This window comes from Bos mutus, chromosome 17, assembly GCF_027580195.1.
Source record: "Bos mutus isolate GX-2022 chromosome 17, NWIPB_WYAK_1.1, whole genome shotgun sequence".
In the NCBI taxonomy this organism is placed as follows: Eukaryota; Metazoa; Chordata; class Mammalia; order Artiodactyla; family Bovidae; genus Bos; species Bos mutus.
The window spans coordinates 835,936-858,052 of NC_091633.1; the positions used below are offsets into that span (position 1 = coordinate 835,936).

Genomic DNA, 22,117 nt, shown 5'->3' on the forward strand with positions numbered 1-22,117 from the left:
CCCCAGTGCCAGCACGCCCACCTCGTGGGCCGCGACACAGCGACAGGAGAGAGGTGCGCTCGACCCACAACCTCTGACCACCCGTGGCGGCGGCCACCCCAGTGCCAGCACGCCCACCTCGTGGGCCACGACACAGCGACAGGAGAGAGGTGCGCTTGACGCACAACGTCTGATAGAAGTCAGTGACCCACGCTGTCTCTCTGTAGGGAAAACATGGGAAAAGTTTGCCTGTATATTGTGAAACTCCAGAGAGATCCGTAATAAACAGGCAACAGGGAGATGGCGTGTGCAGTCACCGGGGCGGGGGCCCCCCTGCTGACCTCAATGCCAAAGCCCAGCTCCACCAGCTCCTCCTGGGCAGACCACCCCCTCACACCCTGGCCTCGGGCGCTGGGAGCTCTGGGTGCCCACCCCTCTTTTGGACCTGAGCTTCAACAGTGGGTCTCCTGCTGTTTCTGCGCCAGGAGTCAGGGGCACAGGCTGCTTTGAGCTCCGAGCCTGGGAGCCTGGGGCGCTGGTCCGAGTGTCCCCAGGGCAGCAGGCGTGGATGAGGATGCCCCCGATCTCTGCAGCCCCCATTTGGACATAGGCCTCACCCTCCTGCTGGGGAGCCTCAAGCGGGGCCAGGATTTAGAGCCGCCGTGGGGTGCCAGGACCCAGGCCCTGACACCTGCCCACCCTGCGGGGAGGTGGCTCCATTTGCCGAGGGCTCCCGCCACAGGGAAACCCAGACCTGCGCTGCTGAGTTTGTGGCCTCTCACGCTTCAAGGACTCTTCACAGGCATCTCCAAGACCTGCCGCCTTCCGGGACCAGAGCTGCGGTCCTAGAGGCAGAGCGTGAGATGGCCAGGTACGCCCGCTTCTGGAGACCTTCTTGACACACAGGTAGGGGCAGGGATGGCACGGGCTGCAGGCTGCAGGGCCATCAGGAGGCGGCCCCCCCACCCCAGCTGGAGGCCAGACAGGGAGGCGCGGGAGTCAAGAAAGGCAGCCGGGTCCCTGCCCTGCCCTGCCCTGGGACGCTCCGAGGCCAGGTTGAACGTCAGACCTGCTCTGACGCTCTCAGCCCAGGGTCCCTGGGGTGCCAGGCCTGGACTGCTGCCCCCGTCTCCCCCCACCGGGTCCGGGGCTGCAGGGCTGTCGCCGCTGGGGCGGGCGCGCCTCCAGGCAGCGCTGAGCAGACACGCACACAGAGCCACGGCCACCACGGGCGGCGCACGTTTATTGAGACAATGTACAGACAGGCCACGGAGACACGGGGCTGAGGCTGGGGCCAGCAACGCAAAACGGAGTGCAAAAATAAAAAGGCACTGATCTGGTAAGAAAAGACACTCCATGTGTTCTAAGAATATAAGTCATTTAATACTGTTAATTTTATAGCACAAAATAAAACAAGCTATGATCCCCAAAAATAATTTTAAAAGCTTACACAGAAAATATTATTGCCTGAAGTTTATGATCTTTAAGTTACAGGTCGAAGAGTTTGTGTTGTGTGGCTGTCACTTTAAAACACACGTGAAGGCCGTAGAGAGCCAAGGCCACCGCTCCTCCTGCAGAGACCAGGCCTGGCTCGGGGGACGCCCCTCAGCCGCGGGCGCGCCCAGCCCCGGGGATGTGGGCCTGCACCCCAGCGCTGGAGGCCGGGGGAGCTTGGGGGTGTCTCGGGCTCTGTGTAAGAGCACTCAGGACTCACTCGTTTTAAGAGGTTAATGAACACAACATTAAAGGATTACATTATAAACCCCTGGCTCGGCAGCATCCCTTTTCCAAGTGAGATGTTCACGCCCTCACGAGCGCGGGGCCCCCTCCTGGGCTGCGTCTCCGGGCGGAGCAGGCGGGCAGGGGTCATGGAGAGCCCGCCCCAGGGTGAGCTCAGGGCCACACTGCCAGGGCCTCGTCCAGCTGAGCTGCTGAGGGGCACATGCAGGGCAGAGCAAGTGGCCACGCAGAGCAGGCCCTGGGGGCCGACGCCTCTGAGGACTCCTCTGGTCTCTTCCCGGTGCAGTCTTCTCAGACCCCCAGGACCCGGGCCCAGGGCGAGGCGGGCAGCCGTTTCCCGTATACTGAGTGTAGAGAGACATTTCCCTGATTTAAAAGCTGACAAGGTTCGGAGTCACAGGCTCTGCTTTGGCACACGTCCAGAGCGCAGAGCTCAAGGCTCAGTCCACTCTGGGCTCAATCTCAGGGCAGCCACGGAGACGGGCACCGGGGTAAGGACGCAGCACACGCCAGCCCCAGGCAGAGGTCCTGGCACGGCCACGCCACTGGCCACAGGTGAGCAGCGGCTGGACTCACAACAGGAGGCGGCGGCGATGGGCAGCCTGGAGCGGAGGTGACCACGGTGCCCAGGGATGAAGAGGAGCCCAGCACAGCCTCTCAGGAAGCCACAGAGGGACAGGGCCACGTGAGCACGCGAGACCAGGCAGCGACGGCCACCCCCGACTGCAGAGCTGAGACAGAGCCCAAGAGCGGGGGCCTGCTGGTTCCGACCGCAAAGAAACTGCTCCCACCCTCATGACCCCTGAGCCTGGGGTTGCGCCCCAGGCACAGAAGACTGGGGGGACAGGACTTAGGTTGCGACCCCAGCCGGGGCTGCGGGGCGCATTGTAGCAGAGGCCTGTCTTCACCGGGGCCCACAGGACGGGCACAGGGCCTGCGTGGAGGTTCCACCCAGCTGGCCGTGTGCTGTGGGATCGTGTGAACAGACCTCGAGCATCCGACGGGGACACCGAGCGCAGGGCGGGCGCTGGCTCACCTCCCGGGCCCGGGGCCCGCACGCGGTCGTGCTGGGGGGCAGCCGGCATCGGCACCCGCGCCCTCAGGCAGCTGGGCGAGCGTAAGGCCAGGCAGAGCCGGGTCGGTGAGCGGGCAAGACTCCGGAGTGAATTCAACTGCTGAGAAAACTGGGGCCCATACTTCCCAGGGGTGCCTTCACGGAAAGGCCACTCCTCCTCTGCTGACAGACAGGGTGAGCCCCCAGCTCTGACGCCTTTGGCCATGTCTTCCGGGAGGCTGTGTGCACAGCGGGGAAACGCAGGACCACTGGGGGGCTGCTCGGTCAACTCCAGACAGGACGACCGCTGCCTCAGGGCTCCGTCCCGCCTGCTCCCATGGTGACAGCGACTCATCCCTGATCTCATCACGGAACCTAACCTGCTACTTAAACACCTCTTCAGAACAAACAGGCCTAATTAACGAAGCCTTCCAAAACCAAACAAGGGGAAAGAAAGAAAAACCAAAAGCCAGACGTGGAGAGTGCAGGGCAGCGGCCCTCTCCTGAAGAGTCTGCGCTCCGCTTGTCCCCGGGCACAGCCCCGCCGCCGCGCGTCCGGGCCAGGGGGCACCTTCTCGCCCCCATGCGCCTCCACCAGTGTTTCCAGTTTATGATCCAACGACTCTACGATCAGCTACTCTGTGACAACACGACTATGATACAATGCGGGCAGCCCCAAGCACGCCCGGGCGGGGCCGCCGCTGCAAAGCCGAGGCGGGCAGCGCGGGGCCCGCCCAGAGGGGGCTTCCCCAGCGGGAGGAGACAGACGGGCAGGACGAACAGCAGGTGCGGGGCGGCAGCGGTCACTCGCTCTCGTCCGGGTTCTGGGGGTCGATGATCTTGACGTGCGTGAAGGGGAAGAGCCCTTTGCGCCCGTTCACCTCGCCCTCCCACTGGCCGTTGATGTTCATCCTCGTGACCTTCACGATGTCACCCACCTGCCGGGGAGAAGGGGGACAGAGTCAGTACTTCCTCCGAAAACCACTCCCACAGATGGTGCCACTGAAGGGACCGACTCGGTTCCCAGGACTCGCTCGTCTCCTGGGCGCTACGACGGGGACTGTGAGCGTGCACGGCCCCCAGGATGTGCTCTGACATGGCCCCTGCCCGGACTGGCTGCCACCCCAGGGGACAGCCACCACCCGGCTCTCAGAACAGCTCAGCCCACACAGGAAGCGTACGAGGAAAGCCAAAGCCCTCTGGCAGCCCGCTCCAGGGGAGGGCGCGGCCGCCAGCAGGAACCCCCTCGGCCAGAGGCCACGGGGCTGCTCTGCCGTTAGCGGGGCGGCAGCTCTGCTGGCGGGGCCCCCCTCCAACGTCGGCCGCAGGCCTACAGGCTCCAAGGAGGCGCGGGGGATGCTGTTTACGAAGCTGTCTGAGGCAGGTGGGGGCGCTCCTGCTTGGCTGGCTGCTCACCGGGTCCCTCCATCTGCCCCGTGTCTGACGGAAGGCCCCGAAAGAACAGGGCCAAGGGCGAAACACAGCACTCACCACTCGTCCCAAGGACACGCCGAAACGAGCTGGTGGTGGGGTGCGCACGAGGCTCCATCTATTGCTCGTGGCGTTTCCAACGTTTTCTGCCCCTGTAACAGGCACCCCCCTCGACTGCCTTCTTCATTCCGGTAGTTCCCAGCTTTTTACGAAACCACCTTGTATTATTTCATTTGTGAAAAGGCACCTCCTGCTAAAGCTACTGTGCGAGCCAGCTGGCTGCTGGCCTCAAGTGACCAAGGGCCCAGAGCTGCCAGGTGGGGTGAGGAGCCCCCGCACCACGGCGCCCGAGCACAGGGCCCCAGGTGGGCAGGTGCTGGGCCCTGAGAAAGGCGGCGTGTTTTCTGAGGTGGATGCACAGAAGGGAGGACGCCTCTGAAACAGTCATCTGCATTACTGCACACCCAGGGCTCAAAATGCAGCAATCGTGTTTAAACCAACGCCAGGCGTCTCAGACGAGGAAAAGCGCGCTGCACAGAGACCCTAACTGCACGCACTCTGAATGTATGAAGAGCTCCTAAAACCCAACAAGCAAACAAGCCAACCTGAAAATGAGCAAAGGTCCTGACCTTCATTTTCCCAGAGAAGATACAAAAATGGCCAAGAGGCAGAGGAAAAGACCCTTCAAGTGACTGAAACCAGAGAAGTCACAGCCACGAGCTGCCACCTCACAGCCCTCAGGGCGGCTGTGGTAACTCTAAAAAGAAGGCAAGCGGCAGGTGCTGCTGAGGCTGCGGACTGTAACCCCGGCCAACTGCTTGTGGGACTGTAGGCTGGTGCGGCCGCTGTGGGAAACAGTTTGGCTGATCTCAGAAGGTGAACAGAGCAACCCAGCAATTCCTGTTTGGCAGATACCCTGGAGAACTGCCAGGCTTTCCCTGCTGGCTCAGACGGTAAAGAATCCGCCTGCAATGCCAGAGACCCAGGTTTGATCCCTGGGTCAGGAAGATCCCCTGGAAGAGGGAATAGCAACCCAACCCAGTATTCTTGCCTGGAGAATCCCATGGACAGAGGAGCCTGGAGGGCTACAGTCCACGGGGTCGCAGAGTTGGACATGACTGAACGACTTTCACTGGAGAACTGGAAACAGGTATTCACACACAAAACCCTGCATGGACACGTTCATCACGCTGTCCTCAGCAAAAGGAGGCAGGGCCGACGCTCAAGGCCGCGACCTAGTGAACGGCACACAAAGCAGGCTCCACCTGCACAGAGGCTGCTGCTGGGCCACAAGCAGAGTGAAGACACTCACTGCAACACAGGCCTCTGTGAGACGAGCCAGATGCACACAGATGTCCCACGGTCACGAGGCACGCAGGACTGGCAGATTCACAGAACAGAAGGTGGGCCAGAGGCTGCTGGGGCAAAGGACACGGCGGGCGCTCCTGCCTAATGGTCACAGTTTCTGTCCAGGGCGATGAAAGGTGTCGGGAACAGACGATGGTGAGGGCTGCTCGGCACTGCACGGTTAATGCCGCTGAAGCGCGTGCTGAACCCCGGCAGCTCGTCACGCACAGCGTGCGTGTGTTCAGTCGTGCCGACTCTCGTGACCCCCACAGACGTCTGGGTAGCCCACCAGACTCCTCTGTCGGTGGGGTTTTTCCAGGCAAGAATATGGGAGTGGGCTGCCATCTCCTTCTCCAGGGCAGCTTTGCCATTCAGGAAAAGATGAGCGATGTAACATGCCAAGCCCACCGGGCTGCCGCGTAAACTGTGCCACGTGTGAGTCCTACCTCAATAAAGCTGCTGAGAGAAACGCCGCAGGCTGAGCCCTGGCTCCGCCCCGTGCCCACCACGAGACCAAGCTCGAGCTCGAGTGCACGAAGCAGGGCAGCTGCGAGCATTACCATACGTGCCCCGTGAAGCCCCTGGCTGGCGCACCTCCCTGCACAACAGCTACGGCCACATACGGAAGACCGAGGCCAGCACGATGACCAGTCTGTCTGAACCGCAGCAGGGCCCCAATTTCACGGTCCTCTCACCCAATTTACATATGAATAAAGAGGAACGATATTCCCCGACTCACAGCCCAGTGAGAAAATGGTATGCCAGAAGAGACAGCTACCTCAGGGACGGATTCCTAAAGCCGGACGCTGGGAAGGACCACGACTCAACAATGTCAGTGAGGGTGCAGGCGGCACCCGGGGGCACCCCGCCGGGCTGGCTCCCGCTGCAGACCCGCGTCACTGGGCACACAGGAGCGGCCCAGGGAGGCGCAGTGGTCCCGGAGCGCAGAAGCACCGCCCATGCGGGGGAAACCCAGACTCGCCCTGTGGACAGGTCCCACCCGGTGACAGAGGGAGCCACCAAGAAACTGCTGACATGAGCGCAATTCTGACCAATGGAGCAAAAGCAACCGGAGGAAGCGGAAACCTGGGGATCCTAGGCCATCGGCAAAGGAAGGGGCACCACGGGCCTCGGAGACAGAAAGGCCAACTCAGAAGGTTCTGAGACCAGATGCAGTCCAGCGTCGAGGGGTTTTCAAATGGGGGACAGACAACCCGAGAGATGCCAACATGGCAACTGGAGAGGACCCGAGGGGGCGGGAGCGGGCATCCTGGGCATGCCAGTGAGCTCGCGGAGAGCGCCCGACGAAGGGCGTCCTCTTGCCGACAAGGACGGGCGGCCACAGGCTGACAGGCCCGTGTGGGCCACCTGCCGCAGAGAATCCCATCACGGGACGCTGGCATCCTGACCAAGCGTCAACTCTCTTGGTTTCTGCTCCAACAGGGACGATGGCGAATTCTATAAAACATACACAGTGAGCTTGAGACCACACCTGGACACGAGTAGCAAACAGAGGGTTTATGAGGATTTAGGGGGAGATGGTTCTGGAAGGCTGCATGGGCTCAGTCAGGGACAAGTTGCACCAGACCAAGCTCACTGTCCTTCCCTAGAGACGGGGCCTCATCAGGAGGGGCGCAGAGGCGGCTGTGGGTCACACGTCTGTGACACCTGCAGTTAACACGAAGCCGCACGTCGTCACCGCGACTTGAGACCAGAACCCTCAAGAGGGACAGCTGGAGGGGACACATCGAGGCCCGCACCCCTGGCGAGGCAGCAACAGAGTGAGCTACTCTCCCAGGTGGGTACCTCCGGACCGTCCACACAGGCAGAGCCGGTGCCGCCAGACTGTCCCAGGCTCCTCGAGGACCGGCCCCTGTGCCCCGAGCACCCAGTGAGCCCCTGCTGACGGATGGAGGTCCGGAGGAGTCCACGGCAAGGCCAAGGGCTGCCATGGGGACCGCAGCCCCAGGCAGACGGGCACGCGCCAAGTCCTCCTGGGGGCCCATCAGCGCCGAGGCCCCGCTCCGTCCAGGGGCCCCCGCGGAGCGCAGCCCCTACTCCTCCCGCCACCACTCCGAGGCCCATTCAGACCCCAGACACGCTGAGTGCGCCCGAGCCAAGCACAGCTCTTCTTCCCTTTAGTTTCAGGTCAGGAAAGCTGGAATACGAGTATGTGAGACTGGTATCTTTACACGGAGACTCGCGCGTCCGCCCCAATTACTTAAAATCGATCAGTAGGAAGGTAAGCGGCCCGGCGGCAGGCCTCACAGTCTCCGTCTCGTCCGCCCTCTGATACAGGAGCACCGCGTCCAAGCGCCGGTCTCTGGCCCAGCACTCCCCCCAGCTGCAGCCACACAGGTGTGTCCTGTTCCCGCGCGCTCCTGCTCTGCCAGGAATGCCTCGTCCCGCTTCACCCAGTCAGCTTCAAGACTCAGTTCGAGGGTCACCTCCTGTAGGAAGTCGTCCCAGACCACACCCCCTTCGCAGCTGCTCCCTCCGTCTCCTGGACCAACTCCATATCATCAGCTCACTCACCCACAGCTGGCTCCTGCCTCCAAGCTTCCAACAGGGGCAAGCTCCTTGGTGGCAGGACCCTACACTACAAGGCACCCCTCAGAGCTTGGACGTGTGACCGGATGAGTAAGGAACCACCGTGTACTGTTCTGGCTTAGAGGTGTAAGAAGCGTGTCCGAGACCACCCCGAGGGCAGGTGCTGGGCCAGAGGACACAGCTCGGCTGCAGGTGAGCTTGTAGCGGCCCCGGGGCCCTTGTCCCACTCTCTTCTGCCAAGGATCCCTCTTCGGAAAGGCCAACCCTGCTGCCCTGAAGCCCGTCCAGCCCTGCTCCGCCAGGCACGGGAGGTCCCTCTTCAGACTGAATCCCAAGGAACAACAGAACCAAGTGTCTGATCAAAGCTCTCTCTTAAGACAGTGCTTTACGGGCATGAATGTTCTCTCACAAGTCAAGTTTCATAGAAAAAACATGAACTACTTCGGGCAGTAAAGCTCGCCCGCAGCGCCCTCCGCCACAGCGGCTCAGAGCGAACAGCGCCGCCTCCACTGCGGCACGTCCTGTCCTACTTGTCCCCTTCTAGTTTAACTTTACCACTTTTCCTGGTCCTGTCCTACTTGTCTCCCTTCTAGTTTAATTTTACCACTTTTCCTGGTGGCCTGATTGTACGTGTCCCAAGAGGGCTCAGGACAGGCACCAGTTTTAGAAGATAAGGTAACTCACAATAACGCTTCTTTACGGCCCGGCCCAGGGCCCCTGTAAACACACAGAGCAGACCCCACTGTGCAGCGGGATCTGGCGGAGGCCCCTTCCTGGTCCACGATGCCCTCTGGGTGGATCAGCGAAGGCGGCCGACCGGGTGGGCGCGTCACCGGGGGCCCGAGGCTGGAGGAGCGGCGTCGTGGCTGCAAACACAGGTGGTCTCAAAACGAGCTTCCTTCTCCCCACCCTGGTCTCCCCAGGGCCCGTCTACACATCCACTCCCCCAGCTGCAAGCGGCACCCCTTACAATCCCCCACCCCACTGCACACTCCAACGAACAGAGGGGATGGGGTTTCTACGCTGCACACCTTCCAGTCAGAGGTCAACAGGCAGGCGTCCTCAAGGGAGTGTGGCTTTAAGCGCTGGCTCAAGTAAGAACGCAGCTCCTGACTTCCTTTAGGGGCCTGACATTCTGACTGGGAGCCCGGACTCCCGCTCACCCCTGTGTGCTGACAGCCCGCTACACAGCACAACCCTGAGCCTAGCTCCCGGCTCCCGTGGGGGCTGTGGGGGTGCTCCCAGAGCCTGAACCCTCACAGAAGCCAGCAGCCTGTTGGCCCGGCCCAGACAGTGGGGGCCCCCCTGCCTCCTGTCGGCCCCTCCCGGGAAGCGTCACAGGGCCCGGGGCTCCCCTGCCGCGGGGCTCTTCCCTTCGGACGAGCATGAGACGGAGAAGTCACCTCGGGCTCCGAATCAAGCCTCCAGGTGAAGTTCACTGGGTAACTCTTGGTCCAAAACATCTGAAGACAACCAGTGAGAAAAGGCAGGAGAAGCAGGGCTCCCAGCGAACCTGCAGCGGGCGGCGAGGAAGCCCGAGGGCGCCCGCCCCACGGTGGCCTCGGGGTGAGCACACGCTTCCGCAGGAGCTGTGTCTCAGGGCCTCCACACGTGCACGTGACCATATGATGATCCTCACGCTGCAGCGGTTCACGAGTTACCAGCAACCAAAGGCGCAAGGAGCCGAGGCACCAAACCCAAATTCTAGGACAAGGGTCTGCAGGGCCTGCCTCACCTTAGGCACAGGTTCGATCCGTGCTCGGGGAGCAACAAACTCCCTTCCAGACCCTCTGTCCGCAGGCCGCGATGGCGTCTGTGTTCACACAGGGTTCCCTGGGCGCACCGACGTCTCACCAAACTCCTACCTTCTGCAGTTTATCCCCCCAACACACACCTCTTTGTATCCTGACAAGCCACAGTCATACACTACGCCTTGCAAGAGCCTTTGTCCTCTTACAAGGCAACTCACAGTTAGTTAGAGGGACATGACTCGGTGATTGAAACACTAAAGTTCTCTTTCTCGCTGTTATAATTTACAAAATCTCAAGTGAGTGAAGCCTGAGGCGCTGAAACATCCTTCCCCTGCCCAGCTCAAGAGGAGCCCCACCTGTATTCCTGGTTCTCAACTGCTCACAATGTTAGGAGCGTGGGGCTGTGTGTCCAGCTGTGTGTTGATTTCATCTCTAGGGCATGGGTCTTTCTTAACCACTGTCTTCCCTTACTGCCTGGAGAAGGAAATGGCAACCCACTCCGGTACTCTTGCCTGGAAAATCCCATGGGCAGAGGAGCCTGACAGGCTACAGTCCACAGGGTCAGAGAGAGTCAGACACGACTGAGCGACTTCACTTCCTTACTGCAAAGAAAACCAACTGTTCTGAGACCACACCTGAGGCCCTGGAAGCAGCACAGACCAAGGCAGCTACCGTGGGGGAAGCGGGGATGGCAAAGGACACGGGGCCGCGTGGGATCCTCACCGTGGTCTTCACGACCACCCAGCTCTCATCCCCGTCAGTTTAACCTTAAATGAGCAGTCCTGGCCTTACAGAAACAAGATTACAGACAAAACCTGAGGAAATTTCCCGGCAGTCTGGACTCCGCGCTGTCATTGCTGAGGGCCTGGGTTCGATCCCCGGTTGGGGAGCTAACATCCCCGAGGGCCATGGCCAAACCCCAGAAAACCCAAGTGTCAAAGCCCCAAAGACCCAGCCGGGCAGCCTTTACCTCTAAGGCCAGGGCGGTCTTGTCGTAAGCACAGGGCACGCGTTTCTGAATTGCTTTCGCAAAGACAGGTCCGTTCTGTGTGGACGGCAGGGGGCTGACCGCGGCCCCGGGGGCGCCGGCGGCCGGCGGGGGCGCCGTGGTCTGCGGCTGTGCGTATGCGTGGGCGGGCTCGGGGACCCCGTAGCTGCTGGAATTCCTGTTCCCAGGCTTGCCCTGGGCCGAGGCCCGCACGAGCTTCTCCACGTAGGGCACGGGGATCATCCCCACCCGGCCGTCCTTGTTCCGGGCGCTCCACCACTGCTCCTCCGGCTTCTCGACGATCACCAGGATCTCGCCCTTCTTGAAGGGCAGGTCCTCGGCGTCGTTCCCAGGGAAGTCGTACAGAGTCCGCACGTACTCCAGGGTCTCCTCCGCGGCGGGCAGGCTTGGTGCGGACACGGAACCCACCGGCGGGCTGGGGTACCTGCAGGGAGAGAAAAAAACACTCTGGGTGGAGACTCACTCGGTACCAGCGTCTGCCAAGCTTTGTGAGTGAGGAACGACTTGCCTCCCTCTCCGCATCGTCACCGAGAAGGCCCCGTGCCTGACTGACTTTCTCGAGTCGAGCTCAGCAGGAGTTCCCGACTATCCTGACCTCGGCGCCTCTGCTCGCGTCTCACCGGCCCCTCTCGTTTACACACGCAGACGCCTGGCCTTTTTACAACCCCCACTAAGTTCAGCTGCGCCTTCCTGAGGCCCGTCACGACCACCACACGCTCTTCCTCCTGGCCCTCACCTGGGGCTGGCGTCCTGCACACTTCCCCAGGCACCCAGATGACAGACCCCTCAGGGCCCTCAAAATACAAAAACTGGCAAGGGAGTGTGCACTTGCGTTACGAAAAAAGGAAAAAAAAAGAAAAACCACCACACTGCATCTCGTATGGGAATCACCATCTGAGCCCCACGTTTTCAGACAAGCTCAGAGGCGCGTGCCCTGCGCTGAGCACCGCGGCCCTGGCCTGCTCAGGGCTCCCGGGAGCCAGCCCCCGCAGGCGGGAAGCCCCTGGGGTGAGTCAGAAAAGCAGCCCCCTCCTTCCGCCCCCTCCTGGAACGCCCCTTCCTCAGGAATACGGTGGAGGTCTCCCTCCACCTAAAGAGCGTCTGGAAAGTTGCAAATACGTGATGTTTGGGGAAAAACAATTTTGCCGTGAGCAATTCCCCGCTCTTAGCTTTTCTGAAGCCCAAGCTACTTGAGTAACTTCCCCGAGTGAGTGTCCCCGCCTCCTGGGGGTGAGGCTGTGCACGCCGTCTCGGAGCGGAGCGGGGCGAGGCGAGGCTAAGGCAGGACATGCTGCTGACCCACCGACTGCAGCCGTGTGTCCCCAGAGGGGGCGGCCTTCCCCTTCTCCCCAGTCAATGACCTGAACAGCTGTTTCACAGAACATCACAACATGGCCTCCTACACCGAACCATTCTAGTTTATAGAAAGGTCTCCTTAAAAAAAAAAAGTGTCAACGTGTTACAATAGCAAAAAAAAAAAAAAAAAAGAAAAAAAACAAAAGAGAAAAAGTCTCCAGCCCCTGCCCTAAGGTGTCTGGTCGCCCCCCGCCCGCGCCTGCTGGGGCGGTTTTCCTGCAGCGTGGCCCCTCCACGCGCCTGCCCTCGGGAGCCTGCTGCGAGCGAGCCCCCCGTGCCTGGACGGCCCTGCCTGTCACCGTCTACGACGCCATCACATACTCCTGCACGTCATCTCCCTGGACTGTGTTCCTGGTAAAGCTGCGGTCCCCGCACTAAACACACCAACATTCTCACGGGCCTCAGGACACTCTGCCACACCACCCTCCAAAGCACAGTCATTTGGCAAAACGCAGATCTTTCTGATGTCAATGACGTGCTGCACAGCAGTCAGAACACCTCGGTGGCGAGCAGCCTGATGCAACACCTCCAAGGCCTCATTACTTGAAGACCCTGACAACTGAGGGAAACTGCTTAGCACCAATGTATCCGAGAAAGCAGCAGGAGTGGCCTCGGTGAGAAAGCGCTGACGCCCACGGCTGTCGGCGTGGTCTGAGGCTTCCTCACAGCGTCCCAGGGGAGTGCGCTCGGCACGTGGCCCCAGAGCCCTCACTCCGGCCAGGAGGCCTGCAGGCCGCATGAATGCTGTGACAAGCCCACAGCAGCTCCTGACCGGCCCGAGCCCCGGCTAGCTCCTCACTCCCAACCCCCCGACGTACACTCCTGCTCCTGTCTCAAGGGCCACAGAGGTTCTGTGAAAAATTTCCCCAAACCTCAGAGACTACCAAGAGCGCTCAGCTGCACAGCAGACCCGCTGAGGGTTTTTACTGTCTACACTGTTCAAAGTGAGAAGCAGGGAGTCCCACAGCACAGGGCCTGAGGACGCCAGAGCAGCTTCAGCGAGGTTAACACTAACAACGTCCATCTACCCAGGGACCTGCAGGCTCTACTAAGAGCTCAGGGGACAGACGATGAATTGAAACCAAGCTCCTGCTCCCAAGACTGCAGACGTCATCCTGGCAGACTGGAAGGCAAAGGAGTGCACACGGCATCCATGTGTCACAACAAGCTGATGGGGTCAAGTTTCGCTAAGGGTCAGGGGACAACGAAGCGGTGCTGCACAAAAAGCCAAACACTAGCTCCCCAGGTGGCGCAACGGTAAAGAGCCCGTCTGCGTCGCAGGAGATGCATCAGATGTGTGTTGGATTCCTGGGTCACGAAGATCCCCTGGAGAAGGAAATGGCAGCCCACTCCAGTATTCTTGCCTGGAGAATGCCACGGGCAGAGAAGCCTGGCAGGCTGCAGTCTAGGGGGTTGCAGAGAGTCAGACATGGCTGAGCGCGAAAGACCTCGTGGAAGATGGGCTTACGAAGGTGCTGGTTCTCAACCAGAAAGAGGCTGGACACCAAGGGTCCAGAGGCGCCCCCTGCGGGCTGCCCACAGCCAGCCAGGCCCTCCCTGCACTGCTGCAAAGGGCCGGCGCCCCGTGGTCCACCAGCTTCCTGTGGACTTGCCAGAGCTTTCCACAGAACCCTTAAACAAGCACACCAAGGTTCTTAGCTCCACTACAGAAAATCCAGCAGAGTCTGGCAGAGGGCTCCGCAAACCACAGCGTGCAGGCCCACGGCCCACAGCCCACAGCCGGTCCGAGCGGGGGGGGGCCGTGACGGCTTCAGGGCCCACAAAGCTGACCAGCAGGCCCTTCCCTGAGGAGGGGGCACTGCTCACAGCTTCTCCAGCGCGACGCGGCGGCTTCTTCTAGCTCAGTGCGTGTGCAGACATCGCCACACGTGACAGGAGACCAAGCTCCCAGCCACACCCCGACACCAACTCGCCCCTCCACCCCATTCTCTCCAACTCACGTTTTCACCCCAGCCCCCCGCAGAGATGACGCAGGGCGGTGCGGGCTCAGACACAGCAACCACCACAGACCCGCTGCCCAGAGAAGCAGGACACAGCAGCGGAGCCAGCCCCTGTGCCCCGTCCTCCCGCATCCGTCCCGTGACCAGGGCTGTAAGCGGCACCCAGCACACACACGGTCCCAGGCGCAGAGCGCGCTCCCTGCAAAAGCCGGAGGACGCGCCTCAAAAGCCCGCGGGCCGGCCGCCTGCACGCATAAACCATAGGTCAAGCATCTTCAGCTTTAACAGTGTCTAACACAGCAAAGCAATCAACTGGCCGGACAGATTTTCGAAGGCCCCAGGGTGACAGATATGGAAGACTCACTCCTGTGGCTGTATCCAAGAGCTCACAGCAAAAAGGCGGAAAGCAGGACAATGGTACAAGAGCCCACCCCAGGAAGGCCGGCGATACGGCTGTCCAGTCAGAGGGCCTGGGCACGCCTCCGCACCCGCTCCCGCACCCCGGGCTCTCACTCTGCGCCCACAGCTCCTCTGCGGGTCCTGCCGCTTCCACCTGGGCTCAGACCCAAATCTGGCTATTTAGCCCTAACAAGCCCCCAGAAGCCGAGCCCTGCCTGGCTCCCTGCTGCAAACCCGCATCCCTCCCCCAGCCCTGCCTTTCATCGCTCACCTGAGGCGCCGTCCAATCAGCCTGAGGCCACACCTCTTGCCTCACCTCCAGGAAACTGCCCAGATCAGGGGGCCCCAGCGGCTTCCTCCTGGATTCCCCACACAGGAGACCTCAGTCCAGCCTCTCACGGTCCCTTCTCCCGTGACAGCCCTTAATTCATGCCACACTCCAGACTCTCCCCACCCTGACCCACCCCGGAGCAGGCTCCAAAAGTAAAAGCTGACCACGACAACTCTCTCCTTAAAGACTCTGGAACGCTCCCACTGCTGAAGGCAGGTACCAAGTGCCGGAGGCCTGTCGCAACTGAGCATCCTTCCTTCAAGCCTGCGGTGCCTCGTTCGCAGCAGCCCCAGCAGCCCTTCCACCTCTCACACCAGCCCGCGCCCTTCAACGGCCACTCCACAGGGCACCTTCCCTTCCAGCCCTGCCTGAACCCCGGCTGGCCATCCACGGCACTCTCAGGGAGCTGAGCCTGTCAGCAAGGCCACAGTTTACTTCTGTGACGAGACTGGAGTCCAGTGCTGGGCTCTGGGACGGTGTAGGCCTCAACACACTGAAATTCCTGCTAGAACTACGATGCCACAGACAGAGAGAAGCCTCTCCCCCAGGCCCCGGTGAATCTGTTCCAGACAAGGAAGCCCCGTGCGCCACCCAGCTTGCCGCCGGGCCCTTTTGCCTCAGCACGGCCATCATCCCAGACTAGCGGCCCCACCTCACTGGTCAGGACCTCAGCTCCGACTCTAGGATAATCTTAATTCCCACCAACAAAGCACTGCCCCCTTTTACTTATCTGAAGGAAAACGCTTTTGCCTGAGTGAACCTCAGAAATAATCCAGTCCAACTGTTCAGATCAAGAGAATCATTCTTAGATAAAACGTTCTCTGAATCTGAGTCTCAAACGAGAGAAAGATCACAGATCAGACGGCTGTCAGCACTCTAGGCGCCGAGGGGACAGAATTCCGGCCTGGCTGAGGTTCCATCCGGCGTCACGACGGTTCTGTTCCCATCTAAACTGAACTTAGGGGATTTAAGCTACCAGTAAGGAGAAACTCAAAGGTTATCCATAGTGCTGAATTCTATGTTAGTTGAAATCAGTTAATGCTCCTCTCCTACCTGCTCCTCCTAATTACAAAAGTCCAAATGCTCCCTTAAACACCCAGCTTGCGGCAGTGGGAGAAGGCGTGGCCTCTGCCAGGCAGGCCTGAGTGTCCCCTCTGGGCAGGCGCTCAGGTGAGGCTGGGCATCCTTTCTGCCCTCACAGCTGCTGACTGTATCAGAGGACCTGGTCTTTAAAGTCAGCAACCAGGAAGCTCTGAAGAGCCTGACGGGGAGTGCTGAGTCAATGTCAGATCTGTACTACCAGAGCGTGCTGTGAGCAATATCTATTGAGTTAAAAAAAAGGGGGTGGGGTGGGGAGTGGGGGAGGTTCCTCTGTGAGTCAGTTGCCTCAGTTTTTTCCATCTTTGCTTCTCATGGTTTTCCTCCCAGTCATCATATAGCTACATAAGCTACAATTGGAAAATTTTATAAGTGAAGCGACCTATGCAAAGCACACTTTCAATTTTCTAAACCGTGGGAAAATGTACTTTGTGTCTAAACTGAATCCAGTCAGAAGCCTGAACCTCTGCTGTTAAACTGGAAACAGCCTCTATTAAAACAGACAAAAGCCCAGCAGCGCTTACCTGACACTGAATATAACAGGGTCTTAGAAACGTTTACACTCAAGGAAGACAGAGGTGAGAAGATTCTGTTTATCACAGTTTTTAATGTGAAAGTTGCACCATGTGTGGAAAAAGAACCCTTTAAAATCTGTCATTGAAAAGTCAAAAGCCACTGACACACCTTTTGTGTTTAAACGTAAGATCCAAGACAGAAACGAATAGTACAACTCAAAAGACAAAAGTACAAGATAATCCAGAGGACAGACAGCTACAAATACACCAAGTCACCCTGTCTCTTCCTTTCTCTTCCCCGTTACCCCTCCCAGCAGCAACTTATCTCCAAACCACAGCTGTCCCTCAGTCTGTGTCAGTCAGTCTACGTAATGTCTCTACAACAGACGGACACACGGACGGACGGACAACTCATCAGCCGTCATCATCGTGACCTGGATTGCGGTAACGGCCCAGGTCACTTCCTGACTGCAAACTCCTTCCCTGGCACCCCGCTTCCTTCCTCTGACCATCCAATGTGAGCTGCCTCTGCAGAGCCACACCCCTGACACTGCCGGCCCCACCCGGGCTCCCCTTTCGGTTTCCCCCTTGCTCTGACCCTACCGCCTCAGGTCAGCCCCTCCTACCAGACCCTCGGCCTGCGTGGACTCTCTCCACAACACCCACGAACGCTGTACTCTATTTAAATTTCTCCTTCCCAGCCTGTCTCACTGCCATCCAAGGTCCGTGACGAAGAAAGCGGGTCTGTCGTCCCTCTTTCCCAGTACGCATCACTGGGATGTAACTCTCCTGTGATGTCTGGGGGGACTTCCCTGTGGTCCAGTGGTTAAGACTCCAAGCTTCCACTGCCAGGGGCTCGGGTTTGATCCCTGGTCAGGGAATTAGGTTCCCACATGCCGCACAGCCAAAACATAAAAAAAAGTTATTCCCCCAATAAAAAAAGAGAAGATCAATTCTTAAATTCTGAGAAAGCCATAAAGTTGTCACTTTTGACTGAGCAAAATGGACCCCAAAAAAGAACTACCAGCCAAAGCGCAAGCAGCTCTGGCTTCAGGAGCTCAGCTCTGAGGCCTAAAGAGCCTAACCACTTCATCCACCCTGCCTGGGGCGTGAAAGCACATGGCCTGATTTCTGCATTTGGCCAAAGCTGGCCCGGCCTTGTCTTCTATACTAGGTGAGTAATAAATACATCACCCAAATCCGTGGATTTCTGGCTCAGGGAGAGGCAACCCAGATTCAGTGTAACAAGGTAAATCCTGCCAGGATCTAATTCAGCCGGCGCAGTGACAGCCCTCAGAGACACCAGGGAAAAGGAAAAACTCAACGGCAGCAGGACGCCCAGGGCAGAGGGCACAGGGGAGGAGAAACAAGCAAAGCTGACCCGAGGCGGGGGCAGTGTCAGGGAAAGGCCTCGAACGGCAGGGAGGCGCTGCCCAGGTGAGGGGCGGGTGGGGCCCGAGCAAAGGTCCAGGGGTGTGAGTGGGTGTGTAGGGCGGGCTCCCCGGAAGCAGCGGGAGGGGGTGAGGACAAGCATCTGGGAAGGAGCACAAAGGGGAAGCTGGGGGTCGCGTCTGTGGGTACTGGGAAGCCGAGGCCGCACCCCTTTCTCTCCACCAAGAAGGGGCTCGAGTCGCTCCCTCACAGCTGCACTGAGGTGCCCGGCGCGCGGCGAGGCTCAGCCAGTGCCTGAGAGGAGCGCTGGGAGAGGCGAATGCATTTGAAGTCTCGATGCTGCGGGTGCTGAGAGCCCCTCCGGCCTCTTACACTGGAATCACGTCGTGCTGAAAGCTGACTCTAGCTACCAGGCTCTTCGGGGACCTGGAGGCTTCGCCAATCAGATTCGTGGTGTCTGGCTCTTTGTTATACAGTATCTGATTTATAACCCCTTTCTCCCAGCGTTTCAAGTCCGTTTAGTTCAGCAGTTAATCTCCCAGTCACTACAGCATGAGGGCTTTATTTCCTCTCTGCCTCTAGTCCACAGAAGCATCCAGGGCGTACTCCTTCAATGTGACAGCTTCTAATGTTCAGAGCTGAGACTACTATCTGGTCAGCAAATCTCTAAAGTCAGAAACATCTCACCCTGAAAAAATGTGTATTAGCACCCTGTCCTTTTTAAGCACACACTTAAAAAAACAAATACCTTTTATTTTTAAAATCCTAGGCCATCTCTTTAGCTCAAGTTTTGCATAATTTACACAAAAGAAGCCTCGAGCAAAATATTAAGGCAAATAAGCAAATGAAAAAGGGATGCTTAATGCTCAGTGTCAACCTGGGTTATTTTAAAATAGATACTAAGTCATTCAACTCAATACAAAAAGTACATCTGAAATTCAACTAGGGTAGAATCTTGAGTGTCATTCAAAATTTCCTCTTAGTCTAGACTCATTCCACCTTGGAATTTAACCAAATGGATTTCCAGTTCATTAAGGGCCCAGCTTGGGGGAAAACTATTTAAAAAAAAAGAAAGAAATTCCTCGTTCAAGCCGACCTCTTTTACACTATTTTCAGTTAATATATTATAAAATAGACACCTGGCTTATTTCAACCGTGGCACCAGGGTATCAATATATGGCCCTGATATTTCACAGTTAAAGGTATTTTGTTTCTAACTGCGAAGGCATTTTCATCTCTCGAGTTTCCAAAGGCTGCAGTCCAGGAGATCCAACGGTGGAGTTCAGAGACCTTGAAAGGTGTGCAAACTCGGGGAGGGTGGGGTGGGGGGGCAGGGAGGGACCCGCGGGGCGGGGAGCCCAAGACTAGCTTCAGATTCTCAATCCGTGGTCCAAAACCGGCTTCAAGACCGGTAACAGAACCCTGCTTCTGCAGGTAATTTACACCGAGGACGTGACGAAAGGCAAAAAGCGTCCCTCTTCTAACTGGGCACCCGCAGCTCAACCTGCCGGGTCAGACGCACCGGCCTCATCCACGGCGACCCAAGGCCGCGACACCGCGCGCAGAGCTCCCGGCCCGCCGCCCGCGCCCCCCGCGCACCTGGGCGCCGGCTCGATGAGCGTGGTGGTGTCCAGGTAGTGGATCTTGTAGAACTCCAGCAGGGCCGGCAGGTGGTCGAACTCCTGGTCCCCGATCTTGAAGCGGCGGTTGGGCAGCGAGTTGATGATGTAGTGGGACACGCGCGAGTTCTCGGACACGGACAGCACGTAGTCCCCGGGGCAGGTGGAGGAGTCGCGGACGAGGAACACGCCGTGGCGCTGGCCCTGGAGCCGGGTCTGCGCCTCCTGGCGAGACACGGGCCCCATGTACCAGGCCGAGCGGTCCGAGGAGTCGAACCTGGCGGAGGACATGGCGGGCCGGGCGCTGGGGCCGGGCGGGCCGCGGCTGGCTGCTCTCGCCTGCGCTGGAGACGCTCCGCCCGGGGCGGCTGCGGGCCGAGCGGGCCTGCGGCTCACCGCGCGCCTACAGGGCCGCGCCCGCGTCTTCCTCGCGGCCGCGGGCCCGCAACATCGTCCGGGCCGCCGGCCTGCTTCGGGGCCGCCTCACGGGCCGAGCCGGCTCCGGGCGCGGGCCCAGCCGAGCGCGGCGACGGCCGCTCGCGGAGCCTCCGGTCAGTCCTGGCCCGGCGCGCGCCGGCCCCGCGTCCCCGCCGCTCCGCACCGAGCTCCGCGGCCGCGCCAAGCCCCAGAACCCCCGGGAGCGCCGCGCCGCCGGGGCCGCCGTGCCCAACCCCGCTCCCGAGAGCCACAGCAACAAAATGGCGGACGCGAGAGAAGCGGCCGGCCACCTCCCCCCGCCCCTCAGCGCCCTGCGACTGCGCACGCGCGGGCGCCCGCTCCCGGCGGCCGCCGGGGCCGCCCCGTGACGTCACGCGGCGCGGCCAATCGCGAGAGCGGGCGTGCGCCGCTCGTGCGCGCCCCCACGCTCCCTCTTGGGCCCGCCGGGGGGCGCTGCGGGGAGGCGGTGCTTCTAGAACCCGCTCTGGGAACAAAGCGGGGAGTGCAGGCCAGGTCCCGCCCGGGCGCGGCTCCGGGCTGACCGCAGCCGGGCCGGCCAGGTTAAGGGGGTGGCGGAGCCGACCGTCGCTGGTGCTCAGCTGGTGTCTGGCGAAGCTCCCGGGTCCTTTCGGAGCCCTGCCGCCTTGGCCCCCAGGACCCGGTCCCCACCCCAGAACCCCCGGCCCCTGGCCGCACCCCCATCCGCACTGGACCGTCCGTTTAATGGGAGCGGGTTTTGGTGCGCCTTGTTCAGCTCTGGGCCAGGCGCTTCTTCGTCCCACCCTAAGCGGATCTCAGATCTGGGTGGAATGAATGCCTGTTGAGGAACCCCCCACCCCCACCCCGCAACCCGGTAGAGGAGAGAGCGCCTGTCCAGAAAGGCATTGGAGCCCTTGTCTAGACTGCTGGTCAGCCGACTCTCATTGCTGGGTTGAGCCTGTCCTGCATTGTAGGTAGGGCAGGGGTCCCCAACACGGGACCGAATGCCTGATGATCCGAGGCGGAGCTGATGTAATAATAACAGAAATAAAGTGCGCCGTAAAAGGAACACGCTTGAATCATCCGAAACCATCTCCCCCTGCCCCAAGGAAAAACTGTCTTCCACGGAAGGGTCCCTGGCGCCCAGAATGCTGGGGACCACTGTTGCAGGGTGATGGGTGATGTTCCTTCTGGGGTAAACCCAAGGGGAATTGTCACGGTCTAGTGCCTTTTGTGACTCAGCAAAGCAGGTTTTCAGCTTCCCTCCAAATGCTTTCGAGTCGTGTTACTTTCAGGCACAATTTGAATAGCTCAGAATTTGAAGAGGAAGGCTTGGGTTCCAATCCTAACCTGACTTACCAGTTGACTGTATCATTCCTTGTCGTATTTTTTTCATTTTCTAATATTTATTTTTCTTTCAGTTTTATAGAGATATAATTGACATACAGCACTGTATAAGCTTAAGGTGTACAGCATAATGGTTTGACTTGCTTACATCATAAACTGATTATCACAATAAGTTTACATATAGATACAAAATTAAATACAAAAAAAATGTTTAGTGAGCATCTCAAAGATACAAAATTATATCTCAGAGAAGTTATCCTAAGTTGTATACTTTGCAAGAAGCACTCAGGGAGGTCTTTTGAAGTCCAGGGCTCATTTCAGTGTTACACAATTATTGCCTGTAAGTTAGTCCATTTTGCTTGCTTTGCTGATAGGAAAACTGAGGCCCTCCGAGGTAGATTCTAGCACCGGAAAGGAATGCCGATCTTGGAATAGGGTGGATCTGTCCCCCAGTTTGGATTTCAGATACCATCACTATTCTGCTGCAAAAGTGCCATGCTCGCATCTTTAAAAATTCCTCTTAAAGATGAATCAAAATACCTCTTCTGTTGCTTCAAAATACTCCAGTGGGGAATACTGTCTGGACTGGATAATGGTGAAACGAGCATGGTCTTTTTTTTTTCAGCTGCAGCCTGGGGCATGTGGGATTTGAATTCCCTGACCAGGGATGGAAGCGTGGAGTCTTAACTGCTGGACTGCCAGGGAAGTCCCAAGAATGGCCTTGTTGATAATTGTTGAAGCTGGAGATGTGAAGTGTTTGTATGTGTGTGGCGGGGGGAGCTATTAATTATATTATTCTACTTTTGTGTATGTTTGGATTT

At 59.0% G+C, this 22,117-nt stretch overlaps 1 protein-coding gene across 1 annotated transcript; it reads right to left on the reverse strand.

Annotated features, from left to right (window-relative positions):
- Window positions 1–1,196: 1,196 nt before the first annotated feature.
- On the reverse strand, window positions 1,197–20,200 carry CRKL (CRK like proto-oncogene, adaptor protein). Its single transcript, XM_005899265.3, has 3 exons — window positions 19,513–20,200; window positions 10,823–11,285; window positions 1,197–3,711 (listed from the first exon to the last, which is right to left on the reverse strand). The coding sequence occupies exons 1-3, from the start codon at window positions 19,821–19,823 to the stop codon at window positions 3,577–3,579; spliced, it is 909 nt and encodes a 302-aa protein (XP_005899327.1). The 5' UTR covers window positions 19,824–20,200; the 3' UTR covers window positions 1,197–3,576.
- Between the last annotated feature and the right edge of the window lie 1,917 nt (window positions 20,201–22,117).

Coding starts and splice junctions, on each gene's coding strand:
- CRKL (XM_005899265.3), bottom strand. CDS start 19,823: ATGTCCTCCGCCAGGTTCGACTCCTCGGACCGCTCGGCCTGGTACATG. Junction 11,286..19,512: donor CTCATCGAGCCGGCGCCCAG/GTGCGCGGGGGG, acceptor CTCTCCCTGCAG/GTACCCCAGCCCGCCGGTGG. Junction 3,712..10,822: donor AGACCGCCCTGGCCTTAGAG/GTAAAGGCTGCC, acceptor TCTCCCCGGCAG/GTGGGTGACATCGTGAAGGT.